The sequence below is a fragment of the Aquarana catesbeiana genome, linkage group LG01, assembly GCF_042186555.1.
Source record: "Aquarana catesbeiana isolate 2022-GZ linkage group LG01, ASM4218655v1, whole genome shotgun sequence".
Taxonomy (NCBI): domain Eukaryota; kingdom Metazoa; phylum Chordata; class Amphibia; order Anura; family Ranidae; genus Aquarana; species Aquarana catesbeiana.
In genome coordinates, this window is record NC_133324.1 from 334,123,605 (window position 1) to 334,148,227 (window position 24,623).

General features: G+C 42.7%; 1 protein-coding gene across 2 annotated transcripts in view; it reads right to left on the bottom strand.

Moving 5' to 3' along the window:
• Window positions 1-793: 793 nt before the first annotated feature.
• Window positions 794-24,623, bottom strand: part of TOX4 (TOX high mobility group box family member 4) — a 66,830-nt gene continuing 43,000 nt past the window's right edge. For both annotated transcript variants that reach the window (XM_073631533.1, XM_073631543.1), the window contains 7 exons: window positions 19,908-20,150; window positions 19,561-19,821; window positions 19,247-19,474; window positions 17,706-17,786; window positions 13,577-14,284; window positions 9,042-9,208; window positions 794-2,363 (listed from right to left, as the gene is read on the bottom strand). In XM_073631533.1, the coding sequence (XP_073487634.1) occupies window positions 2,306-2,363; window positions 9,042-9,208; window positions 13,577-14,284; window positions 17,706-17,786; window positions 19,247-19,474; window positions 19,561-19,821; window positions 19,908-20,150 (1,746 nt within the window). In that variant the 3' untranslated portion in view covers window positions 794-2,305. The remainder of the gene's footprint in view (window positions 2,364-9,041; window positions 9,209-13,576; window positions 14,285-17,705; window positions 17,787-19,246; window positions 19,475-19,560; window positions 19,822-19,907; window positions 20,151-24,623) is intronic.

Sequence of the window (24,623 nt, forward strand, 5' to 3'; positions counted from 1 at the left end):
GAGTCGGTACCCACTACTAGGAAGTCCAAGAGAGTTTCAATAAAAACAGTCTTCTTAAATAATTTATTGTTGTCCAAATATTCCAGAACTTGGTTTTCAATATCTTATATTCAAATATGATGTAAAATTTTGAGTGCGGGGGAAAAAAAAAAAAAAAAAAAGCGACAAGAGATATCCCCTCAAACCTTCATGAATAATACATATTTCACTGAAGAGCGGGTTCTAAAGCTGCATACGCACCAATTTTCTGTAGATTTTTTCCTTCAGATTTACCAAAACCATATAATATGAGCTCAAACCTTAAGAGTTTCAATTTGTATGCAATCAGGCAGGCCCGTGCACTACATGGTTTTGGTAAATCTGAAGTGGACAAAAGTTGGATAGTGTGTATGGAGTCTTAATCTGCTATGTAACGAGACCTAAACTCAGACACTAGCAATGATATTCAAGCAACTGCTTGTCCATCTTCCCTCATTAGAAACATTAAAAAGTAACAATTCCCAAATATTGGGTTCAATGGTTATATATGCCAAACTGGCAATATTCGTTACCCTGTCCAATAAAAAAAAGCTATGCCACAAAAACTTTTTGAAAGCAAACCAAGGAATGTAATTTCTGATCATACTTGTTGCTTGGCTGTCTCTAGCTTCAATACTTTCAATCACTGACTTAGAACAAAAACATACCAGGTTAGGTTATAAAGTGACAATGGAGATAAACTGATCTGCAGACTTATTCCAGGTCAGTGCCTCAAAGTAATAAAGCCATTGGATCTGCATGACAAAACAGGCAATTTATATTTTCAGGAGAGAACAGCAATGGAAGCCTCTTTATTTACTTGTTGCATGTTTTGCTTGAAGAAGAAAGGAAGAAAAAAAAAAAAAAAAACCAACACACACAAAAAGATTTCTGGAGTAGGATGGGGCAAGCATAATTATGTGCAGGATCACAAGATCTTTGGGGCTAGATGAGGCAAGCATTTATGTGCTATACTCTCTACTCCATGCCTCTGCTTAAAGCAGTATTAAACCCAAAAGCAAACGTTTTATATTGCAACTTACCAATAACATGTAATGACTATTAGTTTCCTTTATTTATTTATTTTGCCTTTCTTGCTATTTTCGTTTGGTGATCCAGCCAGCAAGGCTGTTTTTCACAGCACAAACCCTCCAGCAGAATGTATCAGTTTACACGGATGAGCCAAACCACTTAACACTGGCAGGGGTGATTAAAATGATCTGTTATTTTTTAGTTAGGCAAAACCTTTATCCCAAAATCGAAAAAAAAATAAATAAATGTTGTAACCAATTATAAAGTGTGAGCTTCAGTTTGGCTTCAATTTGTTAGTGATTCTAAATCTGCTTACACATTTAACACTCCTCTCCCCCCAGACTGGCAACGCTATCTGCAAAAAAAAAAAAAAAAAAAAAAAAACACCCTGATGCAGCCACAACATCTGGTTGGTAGCTGCAATATATTTTTGGTTTAGGGATTAATGCGGCATTAAGGCTGGGTCCTTGCACACAGCTAATCAGTGCTTGGACTATGGGGCCAAGTAGCAAAAGACAGACATGCTAGGATCTACCCTACCTAATTCGGGGATCTCACAGTCTTGGAGTGCTTTATTATTTTTGTTACATAAATCAAAAGGTATGCATCATTTAACATGATAAACTCTGCAATCAAACAATTGTAATTGCTTCTTACAAGCTCTCATGAAGAACACCTAAGGGACTTAAAGTTGGATCCACACTAATACACAATTTCAAACCGCTTAATAATTCACTGACAAGACCTGTGTAAATATTCCTCCAAATACATGTTGATTTATTTATGTATTTTTTTTCTTCATCATACTTTTTCAGATGTTTAGTCTTTTTATCACTGCATTCTTGAAAAAAAATCCCAGAGATTGTGAAAAAGCCATTGGTTGGGGAATAACAGACAAGGCTGTACTTGGTGTTGTAGGGAATATCCTTTGCCCTTGATCCTTACAATAATAGAACAGACAAGAATATGCCTAAACAGCCTCCAAATTCCATTAATTTAGAGGAAATAAGTTTCTTGGAAGCAGGAAATAGAAATGGTTTCCTGCAAAGACAAAGGCTGGTTTCATCCACCAATTCAGAAGAGGTCAATGGCCCTGTCGCATGAAATAGGTAAATTTTTCCCATCCATTAGTCTTCAGTCTTCCTCACATATCATAATATGTACATATAGTCAGTAAAAATGTGTCTCTTGGAAATTCACTTGATCCATGGGAGTTGTGTGATCCAACAAATACCGAAACGTAAGGGATCATGGGTTATTTTACAGGTGCAATTGTCCCTTGTCGTGCAGCAACAAAAGCCAAGAAGGTGTCTCTGTTAAAAGAAATACCAAAAAGTCAAATGATACATCGCACAAGTGGTACATGACATTTTGAAAAATTACATACAACAGTTAAAAATCTTAAGGTTACAGTTACACGTTACGTATATGCACGCACGCGCATGTGCCCATGTGTGTGTCCTTCCCCAAAGCAGGATTTTTGTGCTCGCAGTTAAATCCTTTTCTTGCTTAGAAGGGAATGATTCTGTTTTTGTCCCCCCCACCCCCACCCCACCTAAAATCATAATTTCTTTCTCGTCCATTGAGTGAAACAGGAAGTAACATAAGGTCAGATTATACTACCTCCTACAGGAGGAGGACTGGACACTGGAAAAGAAAATCTGTAGGTAAGCCCAGGATACCCTCTCTTCCCAGCATGCCATAGTTTATAGAAAGCAGTACCAAGTGTGTGCACATAAACAGAGGGGTAGGGGACCTGTGTCCCTCAAGAATGGGATGTTTTAACTAGTACAAAAAGTGTTTCCTCTTTCATATATTATTTGAGGGATACTGGAAGTCATCCACTGTCCAAACATACAAAAAGGAGGCGTTGGGGCAAACGGCAACAAACACTATGCAGGCAAAAACAAAAACAAACACAGGACTTGCCATTGCCTACAGCCCAAATCCACCTAAAGGACCAATGCCTAAAACACTGGGTGAGGCTGAACCCCTGCCTGATAGGAAGTCAGCCAACACTACTAGAGACAGGATATTGTGCATCAAAAAGCAATGTTTCTGGACAGCTGCACTTCCTAAAAAAATCCTCTTTATTGAAACTTTATGTGACAGGTGGTTAACAGATGGAGCAGGGGACAAAGAGGTAGACGCATTTTGTGCAAATGTTAGCGCCTAGTCATTATGGTGCATTATAAAGAGGATTTTTGGAAGGGCAGCTGTCTGGAATCATTGCTTTATGATACACAGCATGCAGCTAGCACCTGATTAGTGTGTGGGGATTACCTGGAGACTCGCTCACCTTGAGTCCCTGTACTAGTCCCTGTACTACCTTGGTCCAACTTTCACACGAGTTGAGGTCCTTAGACCCCATGTTTACACGAGCAAACAAGACACATATAGGACATCCTTCTAGTAAACATCACAGCTAAAGAGTAGGGCTCCAGACATTTGCTCCCATCAGGAAGGGGGTCGCTGTGTAGAGATCTTTTGGAGGAATTCAACTCATTCCAACACCATTTGATTAGGGTCCCAAACAGGTTGAAAGGCAATGTTCATCAGGGAAAACTGGGTGTTAAAGAGGGATTCCAGCTATTGGTCAGTAGAATGCTAGAAGGCAAGATCATCTTCTACTGGTCCAGTAGTTTCCCTGTTAAGTTGGGTTGCTGCCAGATCCACAGTGTGTATAGACCACTGTTGAACAAATGCCTTCAAAAAGGTAGGCTTTAGTGCAATTCAGGGCGCTTCTAGTATGATCAATGAAATACCTCAAACAGCAGATGTAGTGGAAAGGTCTTTGCAGCTGTAGGAGTTCTGAAAGACTCACGGCTGGAGACAGTAGGCTGATCCTCCAGATGCAGAGTATTACAAACCACATTAACAAGGGCAGAAACAGTTACTTGAGGCAACAACAAAGGACCAAGATTCCTCAAAAACAATCAGACAAATTGTGGGGACTGTGAATCCAAGTCAGAGATCGGCAGTGTGACAGCAGACCCAGCCTCCAAGATCATGGGGAGATAAGCAAATAACTCTGCAAGGGAAGACTGGGGAGCAAGCTTAAAGTGGTGGTAAAGGAACAAGGTTTTTTACCTTCACGCATAGTATGCATGAAGGTAAAAAAAAAAAAAAAAAAACCTGTGTGCAGCAACCCCCCCTAATACTTACCTGAGCCCTCTCTTGATCCAGCGATGTCCACGAGAGCCTTGCCTCTCCGGGGACTCTCACTCCCGACTGGCTATTGGCAGCAGTGGGAGCCATTGAGCCAATCAGGAGACGGAGGGGGCCACAGCTCAGTATGTGAATGGACACACAGTGCAGCGGGTCGGGAGCATGCCTGCTTTGGTGCCCCCACAGCAAGCTGCTAGCTGTGGGGGCACCTGGCAGGAGGGAGGAGCCAGGAGTGCTGGTATGGGACCCGAGAAGAGAAGGATCCGGGCTGCTCTGTGCAAAACCATTACACAGATCAGGTAAGTATAACATGTTTATTGAAAAAATAAAAAAATAAAAAAATAAAAAAACACCCCCCACAAGACTTTTTATATCACTTAAAGAGCCTCTGTGGTCAGCTTCCACAAGGAGCATGAATTTGGGTGCAAAATCTTCTGAGACTAAAGGGATTTGGTGAAATTGGCCACAAAGTATCTATGACTGCAGTAGATGCTCCTGACGAAGTACAGGATTCTGCCTCAACAAGGACAGGACAGAAGGCAGAGAGTAAGTGTCCCCAGAATTGATGTGGGAGAATAAGCTTGGGTCAATCATTACACTGGGACTGATGCTTTGGGGTCGATTTACTAAAACATGGAGTGCGCAAAATCTGGTGCAGCTGTGCATGGTAGCCAGTTTCTAACATCAGCTTGTTCAAATAAAAAGGACAAGTTCACTTTTTTAGAATAAAAAAAAAAAAAAAAAAAAAACAAACAAAATACTAATTTTTTGCAAGTAATCATGTAAAGCATTGCACTAGGGACAAGCAGATCGCTGGTGCCATGCAGGTCTCCTGAAAATCTGTGTGCCTCTACATCCAGTATGGGCAAGCAGATCCAATCTGACAGGAAGAATTAATGAACTACCATGGCGTTCCACAGGGTTGTTTTCCCATCTTTTTATATAGCTTGTTTGCTGGATTTGGCATGGGGACATATTGCATGCCTTCAGATGCCACTGTGCCCCTTTGCCTTTAGGCTCCCTCCAGGCAAACCTGCCATTAATTTATCCACGGTTATTTGTATTCCAACTTGGAGACTCTCAAATATAGAGTTAGGACTGGAGTATATAGAGGAGCCTTGGCAAAGCACTGAAGCTTTCACATATATTTGCTAAACCCCGTTTTTAACTTGAATTGTTAGACAGGGTCAGTTAATTTCTTTATTTTGTTTTTTTTGCAGGCTAGCTAATAAGTGTGTTGGGAAATTTCATTTTTTTGTAAGGAGCTCCCAGGTCATAGCCTAATCGGCCTATTCACAGAGGGAGTCTACAGAGATAGGGCAAGTGCAGAGGTAATGCCAGTGGCTCTGAACCTAAAAAGCCATCTGCAGATTACTTGTTACCACAACAGGGTCTTAAAGTGAATGTAAACCCGATTCATGAAATTTGAGCTGGGCACATATATCCGTAGTGTCTTCTTAGATCTCTTCAAAGCACTGAGTCCTGTAGCTTTCTCCTGCCCAGTAGCTCAGTTTTCAGCCTGATAACTTCTGACAAGTTCTCTAAGATGGCAGCCTGAAGTGTGTGTCGCGGGAGGTTGCTATAAATAGATTAGCAGACAGCTTGCCGTCTCAGAGCAGAGCTCTGCACATTACTTCCTTCACAAATGTGGCGTGGGGGTGTGTGTCTTTCCTCCAATTAGCTGTCTTGGCTGTATGGCAATAAATACACACACGTAAAACTTATTTAGGGATATTTGTTTCATCTCTGTGCATCATCGGAAGCTGTTCACTTCACTGGGTATATGTGAGGGTTTACATCCACTTTAATGTAAAACCCAGTGCCTGAAGGTAGCCCCACAACATCTAGTCCAGCAGTGTCCGGGTATGGCACTTCAAAGCTAGGCAGAAGAAAGGCCAATCCAGGTAGTTGCCATGTAGAGAACAGCTCAAGCAGCGATGTAGCAAGGAATCTTCATTAAAGTGTTTGTAAACCCTTACATATAACCGGTGAAGTAAACAGCCTCAGATGATACCACAGATGAAATAAAAATCTCCCTACATAAGTTTTACTTGTTTATCTGAGTCTTCTCATCTACAACCCTTCAAAAGTGCAGAATTGTGATATAATCCTTATGTATCTGTGAGGAGTACAGAGGAGGGGGTGGGGAACTGCAGACTTAGCTCTTATACACTATGCGAGCGCTGATTGGAGGAAATAAGGGACACACCCTCCCTTCACATAGGCAGAAGAACAAACATGCAGAGCAGTATTCTGAATAGACAAGCTGTGTGCTCATCTCCCTCCCCATCACATCACATTTTATCTCATGTGTTCGGAAATTTGTCAGAAGTTACTCATGCGGATAACAGAGGAACAAAGCACCAAAGAGAAATAGCACTTAGAGCTCTGAAGAGAGAGAAGTAAACACTGCAGATATATATGCCTAGTTCAAAATTTTATTACTGGGGTTTACAACCACCTTAACCACTTAAGGACCAAGCCTCTTTCTGAGATTTGTTTACAAGTTAAAAACTTTTTTTTTGCTAGAAAATTACTTAGAACCCCCAAACATTATACTTTTTTTTTTTCTAACACCCTAGAGAATAAAATGGCGATCGTTGCAATACTTTCTGTCACACCGTATTTGCGGAGCGGTCTTACAAGCGCACTTTTTTTGGAAAAAATACACTTTTTTGAATTAAAAAACAGTAAAGTTAGCCCATTTTTTATATTGTGAAAGATAATGTTACGCCAAGTAAATTGATACCCAACATGTCACGCTTCAAAATTGCGCCCGCTCGTGAAATGGTGACAAACTTTTACCCTTAAAAATCTCCATAGGTGATGTTTAAAAAGGTCTACAGGTTACCAGTTTTGAGTTGCTCTAACGATCGTGGCGATACCTCACGTGTGGTTTGAACACCGTTTTCATATGCGGAAGCTACTCACGTATGCGTTCGCTTCTGCACGCAAACTTGTCAGGAGGGGGCGCTTTAAAAATTTTATTTATTTTTTTCTTATTTTACTTTAATTTTTTTATTTTGACACGGTCTTTTAGAAAAAAAAAATATATATATATTTGGGTCACTTTTAATTCTATTACAAGGAATGTAAACATCCCTTGTAATAGAAAAAAAAGCATGACAGGACCTCCTAAATATGAGATCGTGGGTCAAAAAGACCTCAGATCTCATATTTACACTAAAATGCAATAAATAAATAAAAAAAAAATCGTCATTTAAAAAAAAAAATAAATAAATACAAAAAAAATAAAATGGCCCTTTACGAGCTATGGGCGAAAGTGACACTTTGACGTTGCTTCCGCCCTGCAATGATATGGAGACGGATGGGGGCCATCTTCCCCTCTCTCGTCTCCATGTCACGCAAAGGACAACATCCAATCGCTGCTGCCGACGGCTCCGGTAAGCGGTGGAGGGCACCGGAGCGCCGATAAAAGTGATCTCATGGTGAATCCGCCGCAGAGACCACTTTTATCTTGAAGTGGACCTCCCGCTGAAGAAGAGGATACCGGGGCTACGGCAGCTAGCTGCTGCCATAACAACGATAATCCTCTTCAAAGTACCAACGTATAACGACGGTGGGCAGTCCAGAAGTGGTTAAAGAAACAATTGAAGTGACAAAACTCACTGGGAATAATCTCAAGCCCCGTACACACGATCTGAAAATCGTAAGAAAAATGCTGCATTCGAATCGATCGTACGATAATTGGAACGTTAGTACAGAGCATTCGAGAGCCGATCAGGACAGCTCATCCGATATTCTATCGGACATGCACGGAAATTTTTTTCGTACAATGCCAGATCGTACGATTTTCGTTTAATCAGTACACCTATCATTCGAAAATGCAATACAAATGCATTACAACACATGACATCACTTCCGAATTTTTATGCTGTTGTACGGGAATTTTCGCGACTTTAGTAAACTCATCAGATTCAACGTGAAAATAGCATGCAAAAAGAAAAAAATAAAATTAAAAAAAAAAAAACGGACGATAATCGGATCGTGTGTACCGGGCATTAACCTGTTTTTTGCTAGCTAGAGTATGTCCTGGGCTGTCCTTACGAATTTGTTTGCCAGTGTCCAATCCTTCTGTAAGTGGCAGTTTTTTTTTCTTGACAGATTCTTTAAAGGAAACCTGTGGCAAGCCATTCATTTACATTTATGATTGGCAATCTCACCTTCTAAAAAAAATGCTGTTGCCATTTAAACTGATCCAATGTCTGTAAAGGTTGGAGTTGATGACAGAACAAGCATGCAGATTTTTGACTAATTGTTGAATAGTTTTTAGGGTCAAAGACAGATAGAATCCAGGGTCAGTCAAGGCAACTAGCATTTTAAAAAGGGGCTTAGGCAATGGCAACCTATACATTTTTGTGTATCAGTTTTAACCTTAAAAAAAGGCAAGTTCACTTTTGAAAAATGTTACACCAGTTTTTAGGGTGAACATGTTCCAGCATCTGCAGCTCTCCCCCTACTGCCCCCTGTGAGAGCAGGGTGGGGATTTTCTCCACACACCTGCAGTCACTATTTGAAAACATGGCTGCATCATTAACAGTTTGCCTGTTAATGAATGCCTACAAGTACCATCATCCATTGTGGCTGACAGCTAGTAGTTTTCAATGAGCTGCGAGTGTGCTGAGCTGCGAGTGTGCTGTGCTGCTGACAGCTATGCTGGAGACTGCAGAAGCTGGACATTGCAACCACGATCTGCCGATCGCAGGTGCAATGCTCTGCAGGCTTAGAAAAAATAAAAATAATTGTGCATTTATTATTTAAAGATGAACCTATCCTTTAAGCCAAAGTAATCTGTCACTCACCTGCAGTGTTTGGCCACACATTCATTACTACAGTATTCATTGTCCCAATCTTTGCTTTCCACAGGGGGATTCTCACATCCCGAACGTACACACCGAGGCTGGGGAGATGGACTGCGAGGTGGAGAACCACTTACTAGCTGCACATCCATTTGGGGCGGGGAAGACTCCTGCAAAGTGAAGTTATTGTTTTAGGTGAAACAATGTACAACATACAAAGCTCTCAGTATTAGTCTTAAAGCAATATTACTAAACTTGACTCAGAATACAGTCCTTTTTTAAACACTATTACCTATGCAACCATTTATTACTAAAATGTATGTTCTAAAAAATACATTGTTCTTGCCCTAAGAAAAAAAAAAAAAAAAAAAAAAAAACACTCTTTGGTGTCCATTAAGGGCACAGGAGTTTATAAACCTCCCTGTACACAGAGAGGTTGGGACATTAGCAAACAGTAAAAAGCAATCCAGCCCCCATATAACCAGTCTTCTACTTCAGATTCCTCAGTTTTGAGAGAAAATGGTACCAAAGTACAAGAACTCACAATGCTGGGGAGCTGGACTAAAGTCCCTCAGTGGACACCAAGAAAAAGATTTTATGGCAAGTACAAAATTTGTAATTCTCTTTATTGTCCATTGAGACACAGGAATTCAAAAACAGTAAAGCGTAGTGGTACAGTCACTGAGAGACCTAAGAAACTAGGAACCAATGTCCAAAAGTATGTATGCAAAATATATCAGTGTCCATGAGTTCAGGTTCCCAAACTCAGGATGGAAGGTTGAAAAGGAATGAGACAACAGATAGAGGAGACTGCATTGGAAGAGTTATTCTTCAACACCTTACAAGCCCGAAAGAGGAAGGTGAGCGAGACTATTCCTGACCGATAAGAATTGAATTAATGCCCCACAAGAAGTAGGCCATTCATGGATTGAAATTCTGCTGGTTCATCAGGGACTGGACGAATTTCGATCCATGTATGGGCAGGGTTGTTAATCAGGTCAGTTTACGGCCAGTAAGAAGAATAGTTAGGCTTTCAAACCATTCTATGCTGCAACCTCTGTTGCTGCTACAGCCTGCCCAAAAACAGGGCTAAGGATGCGCCCACACCCATTGGCTGCCTCCTCTGTACAGTGGCACACATGTCCCTTTACAGAAGGGAGATGGATGCCCTCTCTCCTGTAAAGGACTTGAGTTCCTCTTAGTCTGGCCGGGGCTGTCTACAGGAGAGCGGAGCAAGAAGACAACACTACACTGCAGCCCCAATCATTGCTTCCCACCCTGCAAGCACTGCATCAAAGCTCACCAAAGGGCAGAGTGATGAGGAGGATGGATGGATTCTAGGTTTTCTGCACCTGAGTCCTGATCTATTCTGCCTTCAGAATCCAAACTGTACCTGGCTGTGCTGTAAACCTGCCCTGTACTTTGCACTAAACTTGAAAGAGAAAGTAAAACTGTTTAATACGGTAGGAATATACTGAGAGTTTTCAGTTTTCTACAAAGTGTGGAGAAACTCCATTCCATTCTGACATTTGTAGCTGCAACAAAGATCGATATAGTGGTGATGGAGCACTTTGCCAATTTGCCCTGTGCCTTGCTGCTATGCAAGGAACACAGCCAAATGCAAATTTTTTCTTCTATGCTCTTCATATGTAAACATCAGTTCTCCTGATCTCCCTCCTGTGTGACCCGCTTCATTCATTCCTTGCATACCCATTACAGCTTAGAGCTGCTCTGACAGCCCCACATTCTCAGCAGAAATAGGAGGAGCCCAATCCAAGCAAAGCTTACAGAAAACATACACCTCTAAAGGGTTCAGAAAATTGACCCTTTTCAGAGGGGGTCATCTGAATGGTCTACTGTGGAGATGCCAGGAAAAGGCGAAAGGATCAGAGTCTTGAGAAGGGAAAAGGAGCTTCTGGTGGATCCTGTATGGTCAGGTCCTTTTTACAAAAGCCCTCTAACAGGTCAGGACTAGACTAGGACTAGACTGGATGACAGGGGTCTCAGGGTTTGGAGGGCCCAGATAGACCTTTATGCATTAAAAGGTAAAAAACCTTTTGCATGCAGTCAATCTCAATCCACCCTCCCAGCCCCCCTAATTACCTGCACCCAATCTTGATCCAGCGATATGCACAAGAGCAGTGTCTCTCTCTCCTCACTGAACAGAGGCAGAAGTGGGAGAGATTGGTTCCTGCTGCTGTCAATCACAGCCAGTGAGGAGAGAGCAGGGGATGGGGCCGAGCCGTGCTCTGTCAATGGACACGCAAAGCCCGATCGGGAGAGAGCATGCACAAGTGCCCCTCAGTGCAAGAAGTTTGTTCTGGGGGCTCTCGGCAAGGAGGAGCCAGGAGAACTGGCGGGGGGGCCCCAAAAGAGAAGAATCTGGTCTGTTCTGTGAAAACCATTGCATAGCAGGCAAGTAGTATAGGTTAGTTATTAAAAAAAAAAAAGCGCCTGTAGATGCATTTTAAGGGTGGAATCAAATGTAGGACCAAAAAGATGCTTGCAACAAGCCATCATAACTGAAGCACAAGGCCTCAGACATTTGTTCCACACCCTAAATTACAAAGGGGGCTACCCCAGCAGTGGAGAGGCCATTTGAGTGATCTAATCTATCCTGTCACAGTTTGGCATATTAGAGTTACAGCTAAAATAGGACAGAGAGCAGGACCTCCCAGAGCAAACAGCTTTAAGTAGGGATTCTAATTCCCCCATCAGTAGAATCCTTAAAAAAGGTAAGCATGCCCTCTACCGGTCCAGTAGTTTCCTGTTAAGATGGGTCACTAGCAGATCCGCAGTGTATATAGCACACCAAAAAAATCCCCTCTCAAGTGGGAACAGTTCCAACACACTTACGTGGGGCCCAGGATCCTTCAGAGTGCTCCCAGCCTACAGAGAATTACCTTAACTAGCAGGAGTATTGGAAAGACCTTTGCAGCTGTAGTAGCATTGAAAGACTCAAAGCTGGAGACAGTGATCCTCAAAGTGCAGTCTAAGCAACTCCTTGTAATTTTAAGGTGATGGCAGGAAACTGCAGGGCCTCAAAAACAAGTTGGAACTCAATCTAAGAGTGGGATGGTCACAGCGCTCCATGTCCCAGTCTGTTCTAAGGCCTTCGAATGATGCTAGGTAACGCATAGAGCATATACGGGCAGCTTCAATGAGTAATTGGGTGAATCTGGCCACAGACTGCAGTAGATGCCCTTGATGACGGGGTACGGGACATGGCCTCACCCAACGGAGCAGAAGACTCCAAGGATATAGACCCTAAAACTACAGTGTCAGTACTGAGTACAGTGCTACTGTTTTCAGACTGCAGGTGTCAGTTCCTTCAGAGGGTAAAGAGTAGACATTGCTGGAACTGCTAGGAAAAATAATGGGCTGAGGTCACCCATTACAGCAGAACTATTCTCCATGATGTAGACATGTTGCGTCCAAGTGGCAGTAATTCAACTATGCCCAAAATGTAAGGCAAGGCCTCAGGTATTCACAAACCCTGACAACTGGTGCTGCTGAGAGTTGGACTGCATTTATTTTTCTATGTGTTGAAGGACACTATAAGACTATAAGCAGGAAAGTGTGTGTGTGTTGTGTGTGTGTTCCCCTAATGGTATAATTCTTGACTGATCCTGACCGTTTGTTTCCTACTTCCTGTAACACCTAAAGTGGCAGTTACAGTAAATGGAAAAAAAATAATCATAACACCTGTGGGTCTGCTTAAAGTGGTCAACTTTTATTCACATGGTTTGTGCCAACAATAACTGTGCAGGCATGTTCCACTGTTATCACCATCAAGAAGCCTGCCTTAAAGCTGGTCATAAAACTATTAGATATTACACATTCCTCTAGCACAGATGGTCGAATCTCCTGCTGTGGTTATTGTATTTTGATATCCAGCAGCTGTAAAAATACCCAAGCAGTGGTTGCCTCTGATTGGATGTAGCCTCTATTCGGCCGACAATTTTCCATCCAACTCCTTCCATTTTGCAATTGAAGAATGTTGGGTAGGAGGTTGGCAACAAAAGCACCCAGAGAGCCAATGCTGACTGGTGCATCAGAGCTGGACGAAATTCAAATACTGTATGGCCAGCATTAGACATAACGTGCAGGTATGTAGACTGAAAGTTATCCTGTATGGTCTGCCTGCCTCCAATGCAGTATACTACCTAAAAAAGCTAGGAGCAATGGAATACTTGCTTATCTCCACTGCAGCAGTCTCCTCCAGATTCAACCAACTTGCTGATTTCCCGATACTCAAGACCCTCAACCACAGATGGAACATATTTAACGCTAGTAGCAGCGCTTCCTCAATCTCCTGTGTCATACCAAAACTGACCAACATATGTAGGCGGCACAGGTGCAGGCACTTGATTGATTAGTGTCTGCCTCTGGCTAACCACAGCACTAGAACATTACCTCTCATACAATCAAATCTTGTGTGCCATGTGGAGGAGACTGCTCTAGGTGACTGCAATTATAAGCCATACACACACACACACACACACACACACACACACACACACACACGTAAAACTAACCTCTTGTACAACTTCTGTCAATACTTCCAAATGCTCAGGTGAGGCAGGAACTTCTGGTGAACAGGGTACACTGATGATTGGGATGGTTTGTGCTTGGACTTGTACAGTCTGTGGTTGGGGCTGCAGAGGAGGGGGTATAATCTTGATCTGCAATGGGGGAGGCTGCACACTGAGCCTCACTTTTTGCATTGGCTGTAGAGGTGGAGGTGGCTGCAGAATAGTGATCGATGGTTGCTGAGAAGGTGCCATCTGTTGTAGACGTGGTGGTTGCTGCATCTGTTGTAGTGGTGGCGGTTGTAGACGTGGAGGCATCTGCATTGCTGCCTGTAGTACTGATCTTGTGACTCGCGTCTGAGGGCTGGGCTGCAGTTGGTGAAGTGGTATGCCACGAGAAGTCACCATAGTAGCTGGAATCACTGTCACCATGCCCTGAGACATAGCGATAGATGTGGGGATCTGCCCCGCCTGGAGCATCTGTTTGGAGATGATTATTTTGGCAATGCTTGGTTGGGGAGCAATTGCTTGTGGGGGTGGAGGAGTAGGTGCAGGTGGGGGTGTTGGTGCTTGACTAGATGTTTGAACAGGAGGTGAAGCAGCACTCTGCGGTATATTGGCTACAGTTGCTACCGAGGGAGAATGAACAGGCGATTCAGGCAAGAGAGCTGGTGTAGCAGGAGGAGGATCCAAATCCACAGTCTCAACAACCACCTGTTTGCAAAAAATATTGGGTCATTAACACAACATTCAATTCAATAATTTTTAATGACTGACATTTAAATCAAAAGCCAATCCTTTATTCAGTGCTCTGCATGCCAATACTAGAGTTCAGATTAACATTTTCAAAATGTGCTGGCAGAAACTCATGGGGCCAATTAGAAATAAGGTCCAACAGCTATTTAAAAAGAAAGAAAAAAAAAGTATAGATCTTATTTTGCTGTGGGACCTTATGTCTAATTAGCCTCATGTTTTATTTATTTATTCTTTATAAATTTTTCAGTAAAAGACATATCCTTTTGGCCAAAAACCTTTGCCCCACGATCCTATCAATTTTGCTTGAACACTGCATGCCGAAAATACAGCCAGAAGCCAGGGATGATGCAACACTTGTGCATATGCACAAGAATTATAAATCTGCAATATCTGACCAATGGCAGAAGAGGAGCAGAGCAGGACGTGAAGGAAGCAATGGGGGGAGATGGTCGCAGAGTTGGACAAAATGGCAACTGAAGCCCAGCCCCATCATTGTTGGAGGTCACACTAGGAGGCAAGTATGCCATAATGCGCAAGTACGCTGTGCACACTTACGTTAAGGTGAGAGCCCACCCCACTCAGCCATCTAGTTACACTTTAACAATACCAGTCTGACTCTAAGGCCTTGCTCATAATCAAAACAGTTTTTACAGAAAAAAATTCTAGCATTTGCACAGCTTTAAGCAGCTTTGTTAAAGTCCTTAAAGCATTATTTAGCTCCAGAAAGAGGAGGTTAAAGAAAGTGCTTGCTGACGCGTTAAAAACAAGCTGCTAGTGGGCTTTAACTTTCACCAAGCTTTGCATAGTGCTAAAGCCTACTAGCAGCTTATGGAAAGCCAACACTTCCAGTAAGATCTATGCTTCGACCCCTAAAATGGTGATTCACTTACTTCATGCTGGTCCTTATACATTAATTTGTATATCAAACACTGCAGGAACCTCACCTGTAGTCCAGGGTCCTTCTGATATACAAATATACGCTTTCACTATTTTTTGCAGTTCATGATCATGGACAAGGGGAGACCTCTAGGGACACTTGCACTTATACCTATCAAAGCCATGTTGGTGCTCCGGTTGTTCCCCTGTTGGGGTTATCTATTTGCTCCGCCCCCTCAGCTCCTGTGCTGGATGTTTGTTGCTGCCTCCGCCGGTGGAATCAGCGATTGATGACCTGGCCCAGCCCACTGGCGAGTATGGGGCCCTACAGTTTGACCCCGATGATTACTCACCTCCCTGCCTATTTTATGCTACACACATTCATTTGATTTACTACTTGTATTACAGATATAGCAAAGCATTTACTACTACTACTTGAAGGGCGAGGCCTGGAGGACCGCCTCTAACCACTTACCCACAGCCGGCCATCATATGACGTTCTTGACTTTGTGGGAGTATATCTGAATGATGCCTGCAGCGACAGGCATTATTCAGATATCGGCTTTTTCATCCGGCGATTCCCTACGCCAGGTGGCGTCGAGATGGGGTGCCCCCCCCCCCGCTGCCCTCCGGTACTTCTACCGACTCACCATTTCCATCGGTGAGTCAGAGACAGGAGCCACAGCCCCGGATGGTGACCTTAGAGATTTTCGATGGACCAGATGGTAGCCGGAGTCTCTATGATCGTTCGGAGGCCGGGCGCAATGTTATGATATCATGCCCAGCCTCTGCATTCAAACAAACGGCGCCGCCTAGTCTTATTTATTTGATTTCAGGCTTCCCAGCCTAGGAGGTGAGATGTGGGGTCTTATTGACCCCATATCTCACTGTAAAGAGGACAGATCATGCCATATTCCTATTACAAGGGATGTTTACTTTTATTCCTAGTATGAGAATAGTAATCAAAAAACAGTGTCAAAAAAAAAAAAAAAATTTTTAAAGCGCCCCTGTCCCCGCACACAGAAGCATACGCAAGTCCCGCTCACATATGAAAGTGGTGTTCAAACCACACATGTGAGTTATCGCCACGAACGTTAGAGCGAGAGCAATCATTCTAGCCCTAGACCTCCTCTAATTCAAAACATGTAACCAGTAAAAAAAATTTAAAGCGTTGCCTATGGGGATTTTTAAGTAAGGAGGTTTGGCGCCATTCCACGAACGTGTGCAGTTTTGAAGCGTGATATGTTAGGTATCTATTTACTCGGCGTAACTTCATCTTTCACATTATGCAAAAAAAATTGGGCTAACTTTACCGTTTTGTTTTTAAAGCACAAAAAAAAAAAAAAAAAAAACGCGGTCGAAAAATTCCTGCGCAAATACCGTGCGAGATAAAAAGTTGCAACGACCGCCATTGTATTCTCTAGGGTCTTTGCTTAAAAAAACATATAATGTTTGGGGGATCTATGTAATTTTCTAGCAAAAAAAATGAGGATTTTTACATGTAGGAGAGAAATGTCAGAATTGGCCTGCTTGGCAAGTGGTTAAAGGTCTGGGGTGAATGTGTTTCCTGTCCCAGAGGGAGGAGTCCTATGTCTCATAGGCTGTCCTGGAAGACGAAAGGAGAAAAATTACAGTGCAACCTTGGATTACGAGCATAATCTGTTCCAGGAGAATGCTTGAAATCCAAAGCACTCAAATATAAAAAAGTGAGTTTCCCCATAGAAGTCAATGGAAACGAAGATAATTTGTTCCGCATTGACTTCTATTACATGCAATACCGCATGTGGCCAGAGGTGGGGGGTGCCAGAGAGCCTCGGAAATACTCGGGGACAGCTCGGCTGAACTTGGAAAGGCTCAGAAACACTCGGGAACGAAGTATTTCGAGTATTTTCGAACAGCTCCAAACCTTTCTGCGTTACTCGTAAACCAAGGTTCCACTGTACTTAATTTCTGTCAGAAAATGTTCTAAATAAGAAAAACACCCCCCCCCCACCCATTTTTTGTTTTTTGTTTTCTGAAAAAACACCAAACAAAAAAAAATAAAACCCAGTGATGATTAAATACAACTAAAATAAAGCCATTTTTGGGTAAAATTTGGTACAGTGTTGCATGACTGTGAAATTGTAATTTAAAGTGCGACAGCACTAAAAGCTGAAAATTGGCCTGGGCAGGAAGGGGGGGGGGTGAAAGTGCCCTGTAGGCAAGTGGTTAAAAGCTTTTACAAAGCTGCTTGACGTTGATTGAAATTTTTGGAATAAAAAGCCTTGTAGAAACTTGCTGTACATATTGTTTATACAACACGAATTCCATACGTACAAGGCCTCAAATTTCTTGTGCACTGCCATGAAGCGTTTTACAGCAAATGCCATAAAGAAAAGCTAGGAAACGCTGACCTCTCAATGGATTTCAAGTGCTAAAATTAGGTCATTAAAATTTTAGTATCCAACCCACAGGAACACATGTAAACAGAAGGCCAATTTTAGGCTTAATGAGGCAGCTTTACCTGTGACATTTGGTTTTCCTTGTACAGTGCCAAAGCTTTCAGATATTCCTTTTTAGCTGCCTCAGTTTTTCGTTTATAAACCTAGGGGGAGAGAAAAAAAAAAAAAAAAAAAAAAAAAAAAAAACCACACCACGTCAATGACTGAGACAATTGCCATTTTAACACATTCTAATGTGCAATTTCTTTTGCTTCTTTTGTACAATTCTATAAATTCCCCAACAGTACACGGCTTACACAACATTAAAAAATACACCTGTGAATTAAAACAACATTAAAAATAGTAAGGATAACTTGTAACACTGAACCGTGAAAACATTACACATAAAACATAGCACAGACTAAATACATGCAAGTCCCCGGGTTACAAACAAGATTTTGTAGGTTTGTTCTTAAGTTAAAAACTTGTATGTAGGTTGGAACAGCTATTTTTTTTTTTTTAAGTAAAACCCCAGCCAAAAAAAAAAAAATACTACATTTTTTTTTTTTGGATAGCATAGGGAACAGGTAACACCCCTGTAATGTTTGTTTTGCTGTCTGTGCCCCTGTTCAGAAGATTTCACCCCACTTTCAGTCCCTGTGACAATTAGATTATGAAAAATGTGGGTTGTCCTGGAAACAAAGATTGGTGATCAAGCTTCAGTGGAGACACCTTTTCCTATGGTAACTCTAATGCCACGTACACACGATCGGAATTTCCGATGGGAAATTTTCGATGTGAGCTTGTTGTCGGAAAGTCCAACCCTGTGCATGCTCCATCGAACATTTGCTGTCGGAATTTCCGCACACAAATGTTTCAGAGCAGGTTCTCAAATTTTCCGACAACTTCACTTGTTTTCGGAAAGTCCGATTGTGTGTACACAAGTCCGTCGCACAAAAGTTCACGCATGCTCGGATTAAAGCAGAAGGAGACGCACTGGCTACTGATCTTCCTTTTTCTCGGCTCGTTGTACATCACTGCGTTCTTGATGTTCGCAATTTCTGACAACATTTGTGTGACCGTGTGTATGCAAGACAAGTTTGAGCCAACTTCCTTCGGAAAAAAATCCACGGTTTTGTTGTCGGAAACTCCACCAATTTTAGCGACGCTTTACCGCTGTTATAGCGGTGCGCTTTTAATCCCTGCTAACGGCAGAAAAAAGGGTAAAAAGCGCCCGCATAGCACCGCTGCCAAAGCGTTTTGTAGGCGCTTCGGCAGCGGTGCCCATTGATTTCAATTGCAGGGGCGGTGGAGGAGCAGTGTATACACCGCTCCAGCACCGCCCGAAATGCTGCTTGCAGGATTTTTTCTAACATCCTGCAAGCACACCGCCCCAGTGTGAAAGCACTCTGGCTCTCATACAGGGGCTGCAGGGGAGGCGTTTTTCAGGAGCTATTTTTAGCCCAAAAGCACCTGAAAAACGTCCCAGTGTGAAAGGGGTCTTAGAGGCGTGAGTTTCCCTTCCTAGGGGTAGATTTCCTCTCACTTCCTGCTGTCTCCCTCCGTTTGCAAGTTAGAGATTTGTAACTCAGGGACTGTCTGTAGTAAATTTTCAAAAGGTTACCTGCTTCTGCTCTTCTCCAAGACTGTCCCACATAGAGGCCACAATCTTAGACACCTCCCCAAACGTGGCATTAGGATTTTGTCCCTTAATGGCAGCCTGCGTGTCACGAAAAAATAGAGCATATGCAGAAAGAGGTTTTTGAGGCTCATTAGGATCTTTCTTCTTTCTTTTCTTAGAAGCTTTCGGTTTCTTGGTTTGTTCCACAACAATATTCTTAGGAGCAGTTATCTGTGAAGTACAACAGCCGACATTAGCATTGTCAAAAACAGCCCATATTATTTTAACAAAAATTATTTGGAAATAATTATACTAACCCTTCTAAAGTCTTCCATGTCCTCATCGTGCAAAGAGCTGGTTGGTGAGGGTGTAGGTGACAGGTGATCCTCAGGAGACTGAACCGGAGGCAAAATAGTACCACCACCAAGGCTCAAACCAAGTTGGGTGCTCAGCTCTGATTGATCAATAGTTGTAAGCTGACTGTGAGCCAGAAGACCAGAAGATATATCTGTCATTGAAACATCTATGGTAACTGGTGGGTTGGCACTGTACGTGGTAACAATGGGATGATCCAAATCCTGCATACAGACAAAAGCAATCAAACATCCTATTTTTGTTTTAAGTGTAATAAACAGATTACTGTGCTGCAGGACTGAATGTTTACCATGGTTAATCCGGTTCCAAGCAGTCCACCAGTCTGTTCTATTACTTCATGGGACATTTCCACTGGCATGTCCAAAGTCTGAACTCCATACTGTGCTGCAAATGCTCCTTGCTGAACAGTTGTATGATCCCCAAGGTCATCAAAGTGTCCAACTACATCAGTAACTGCCAGGGATGGGTCAGAATCTAAGGATATGGGAGGGATCTCAAACTCCTCATCCCCTAGGCTTGGTGTATGAAATGTCTGTACAGAAAGATAACGAAAAATAGGGACATGCTTTAGTATTAAAACATGTTAGCTTTTAACTGCCAACCATATTAGAACTGCTGTTTCCCCAGTTCTACTCTTGACAGAAGTAAAAAAGTAACAATGCAACACTAAGCATTAAGAAGGGCCCTCCCAAAAGGAATATTGTAGATACATGCAGAGTATGGTAGGCTACATCAGCCACTGACCTCTTATACATGTTAAATATATTTTAGCGGTAAAAACTTCCTTCCATAATTCCTAGCTCCGTTTCTACTTCCCACCATGTTTTAACACAATCCTGAAAAAAAAAAAAAAAAATATAAAAAAAAAAAGAAAAAAAAAAAAAAGAAAATTTCCAACAAAAAATTGAAAGCTCAGAACGACCAAAAGCAGGTGTGCTGCCCTTGAAATTCAAATACAGCTATATCATAAAGTTTCATAAAGATACAAGAAACGGTCAGGGGATTTAACTTGTTGGCATGGGGAAAAAAAAAAAAAAAAAAAAAAAAAAGGTGGTCTTGGTTTAACAAGTCCTTTAAAATAAACCTACCATGAGAGAAGTAAAGGGGCATGCTTTTGTCAGTGAGTGTGTCTCCTGCGGAGCTATTGCGTTCTATCGGGGGCGGACGGGGGGACGACACACAGTAAATATTGCTAGTGGCTATAGCTGCTGGCAATAATCACATAACAAAATCAACATGCTCAGACTGCCGATACACGATTTGAATCTCAGCTGGTCCCTGCTAAACCAGCCAAGATTCAAACAGTCTATATGGCCGGCTTAAGTCACCACACCATGAGAAGCATGTACATTAAGAATGTGGAATAAAATGTGTATAAAAAAAAAAAAAAAAAAAGGGAAAAAAAAAAAAAAAAAAAAAAAAAAAAAAGGGACTTAAAAACGGAGCTCCGCCGAAATTTTTTTTTTTTTTTAAAGCCAGCAGCTACAAATACTGCAGCTGCTGACTTTTAAAACATGGACACTTACCTGTCCAGGGCGCCCGCGATGTCGGCACCTGAGGCCAAACCGTCTCTTGGTCCTCGGGTGCTGCCGCCTCCAACTTCGGTAAGGGAATCAGAAAGTGAAGGCTTGCGGCTTCACTTCCCGGTTCCCTACTGCACATGCGCGAGTAGAGCAGCGCAATACAGATGGTCCCTGCTGTCTCTGGGACCTGTGTGTTTCCCAGCAGACAGCGGGGGGGGGGGGGGGGGGGAGACGATAAGTGGCGTAAATACCCGCAGATTCTGCGTATATCCATGCCGGAAGTGGGTGCAAATACCTGTATTATACAGATATCTGCACCCCCCTCCCCCCTGAAAGGTGCCAATTGTGACACCGGGGGGGGATCCGATGAGGGGAAGTTCCACTTTTGGGTGGAACTCCGCTTTAAGATCTACTTGTTCCAGTTCCACAACCTGTCTTATGGGGTCTCCACTCTCGATGGAGTTACACAGGAGACACCTTTGGACAGCAGCACTATCAGTCTGAGGTACTGTTAGATGCACTAGCAGAAAAAGGGCCCTTTTTACAGGGGCATTCTGATCAGGTCTGCGTGTCTATTTTTTCAGGTGCGCCTGATCAGAAGTGCTATTTGGGGCTACGAGTAGGCTGATGTAAACAGACTGGTGTCTATTTACACCCGCCTATCTCTGAATCTGTCCAGGAAAAAAAAAAAAAAAAAACGCACACACACACACACACACACCATCTTTCCCCTTCAGTTCAGATTCAGTAGGGGACCCGCTAATGTATCCCCTGCTGAACAAAGCAGCTCCAATTGAAAAAGATGGACTTGACCAAACAAATTAAAGTTGAACTCCAGCTAACAGTTTTTAAGCAGTTGCAGCAACAGTTTTTTCCCCCTTTGGGATACATAAAAGCTGCCCATTGTAAGCACCCCGTAACTGTTAATGGTTTGTCTTAACACTCCTTTCTTGGAAAGCTTGGTCTGTTAAAAGGAAGTTGCTAAATAACTTACTGCCCAGATAACCATGTGAAAATAAAGGAAAAAAAAAAAAATAGGATTTTTATAACAGCTTACCTGTAAAATCCTTTTCTTTGAGGTACATCACGGGACACAGAGCCATAGTGGTTACTATGTGGGTTATAGGCCACCTTCAGGTGATGGACACTTGCACGCCCTAAATTAAAATGTGCCCTCCCTATATAACCTCTCCCACTGGTGGGAGTACCTCAGTTTTGTAGCAAAGCAATACACGTGTACCAAGAAGGGAGGGACCTCTGTGTCCCGTGATGTACCTCAAAGAAAAAAGGATTTTGCAGGTAAGCTGTTATAAAAATCCTATTTTCTTATCGTACATCATGGGACACAGAGCCATAGTAGTTACTATGTCCCATAGCAATGCCAACTGAAGGGAGGGAGACACAACAAAGTAGGGCACCAAAAGACTAGAGAACTCATACTGCAGCCTGCAGTACACTGCGCCTAAAGGCAATATCCTCATGATCTTTTACATCTACTTGATAGAATCTGGTAAATGTATGGACTGAAGACCAAGTTGCAGCCTTGCAGATCTGAGCCATGGAGGCTTGGTGATGCACTGCCCAAGAAGCACTAACAGACCTGGTGGAGTGTGCTTTAATATGAAAAGGAGGAATTTTCCTCTTTAAACCATAAGCTTGAACAATCACTTGAAGAACCATTTAGAAATGGTAGATTTCGACGCTGCCTGTCCTCTTTTAGGACCGTCTGGCAACACAAACAAAAACATCTGTTTTATGAACCTGAGCGGTCACTTTCAATAGACCTTGACCGCTCTCACCACATCAAGAGCATGTAGTGACCTTTCTTCCACAGAAACGAGGCTCCGGAAAAAAAAAAAATGAAGGCAGAACAATATCCTGGTATGAAAACCTGATACTACCTTCAGTAGGAATTCAGGATGAGGCCGCAATACAACCTCATCCTTATGAACAAACCAATATGGCCCTTTACAAAAAAAGAGCAGCCCACTCTGATATTCTTCTTGCAGAAGATATGAAAAAAATAAATAAATAAATATTCCCCCCCCCCCATCAAGAGGACCAAGAGAATATTTCGTATTGGCTGAAAAGGCTGCTTCCGTAAGCCAACAGGACTAAAATTAAGTCCCAAGGGTTCAGGGGTGACCAAACTGGAGGATTAATCTGCGTTACCCCCTTAACAAAGTTACGAACCAGAGAGAGTGAAGCAAGCGGTCATTGAAAAAAGACCAATAGGGCCGACATCTGGCCTTTGATAGGATTAAGAATGAAGCTGGCCTTGAGTACTATCTGTATGAATTGCAGGATCCTATCTATGACATATTTCCTGGGGTGCCAACCCCTGGATTCACACTAGGAGACATATGCTTTCCAGATTCTATAGTATAGGACTCTGGAGGCCTGCTTCCTAGAATTAACCAAGTAGAAACTACTGGAGCGAACAGCCCACGATCTTTCAGAATGTGGGTCTTAATAGCCAAACCGCTAATTTTAGCGTTGGTAAGGTTGGATGGAATACCAGACCTTGCGAGAGCAGGTCTGGCCATAGTGGTAGGGTCCATGGGTCCCCTACCGCCATCTTTACGATCTCGGCAAATCAAGATCTCCTGGGCCACAAGAATCACCTCCTTCCCTTCTTGCTTGATCCTGCGAGAAGGCGCGGAATCAGCAAAACAGGAGGGAACATAGATCAGTGAAAAACTGATCCCATGGAAAAACCAAGGCATCTGTTCCGTATGCCATCAGATCCCTTGTCCTTGACACAGAGTTGTCGATCTTGTTGTTGAACCTGGACGCAAACAGAGCCACATCCGGAATTCCCCATCTTTGACATATTGACAGAAAGATGTCGGGGTGAAGGGACCATTCTCCCGGGAACAATTGTTGGTAACTCAAGCAGTCTGCCTGTCAATTCTCTATCCCTGGAATAAAAAATTCCTGATAGGCAAGGAATGTTGTTTTCTGCCTAAGACAGAATATGATTCACCTCTTTCTGGGCCGCACTTCTTGTGCCCCCTTGGTGATTGATATAGGTCACAGCTGTGGCATTGTCGGATTGGATCCTGACAGGACAATTCCGTAGTCTAGGCGTCCAGGCCTCGAGAGCCAGACATACTGCCCGAATCTCTAAAATATTGATGGGCAAAGTCATCTCTGATTTGGACCATTTCCTTTGGACAGATGCTTCTTCCAGGACTGCTCCTCAGCACAGAAGGCTGACATCAGTTATTACCACTTTCCAGGTAACCGGTAGAAAGGATTTTTCCTTTTTTGAAGGTTTTTGGATATCAACCACCAATTGAAGCTCTGACGCACATCGGGGATAAATGCACTGGAAAGTCCACAGCTTGGACCCTTTTGTTCCAAGTTGACAGGATACTGTTTTACAGCAGTCTTGAATGAAACTGCGCACAAGGAACGACTCTTTGTTTTGACCAACAGAATCAGTTCCCTTATGGAACTGATCCTTTCCCGGGGCAAAA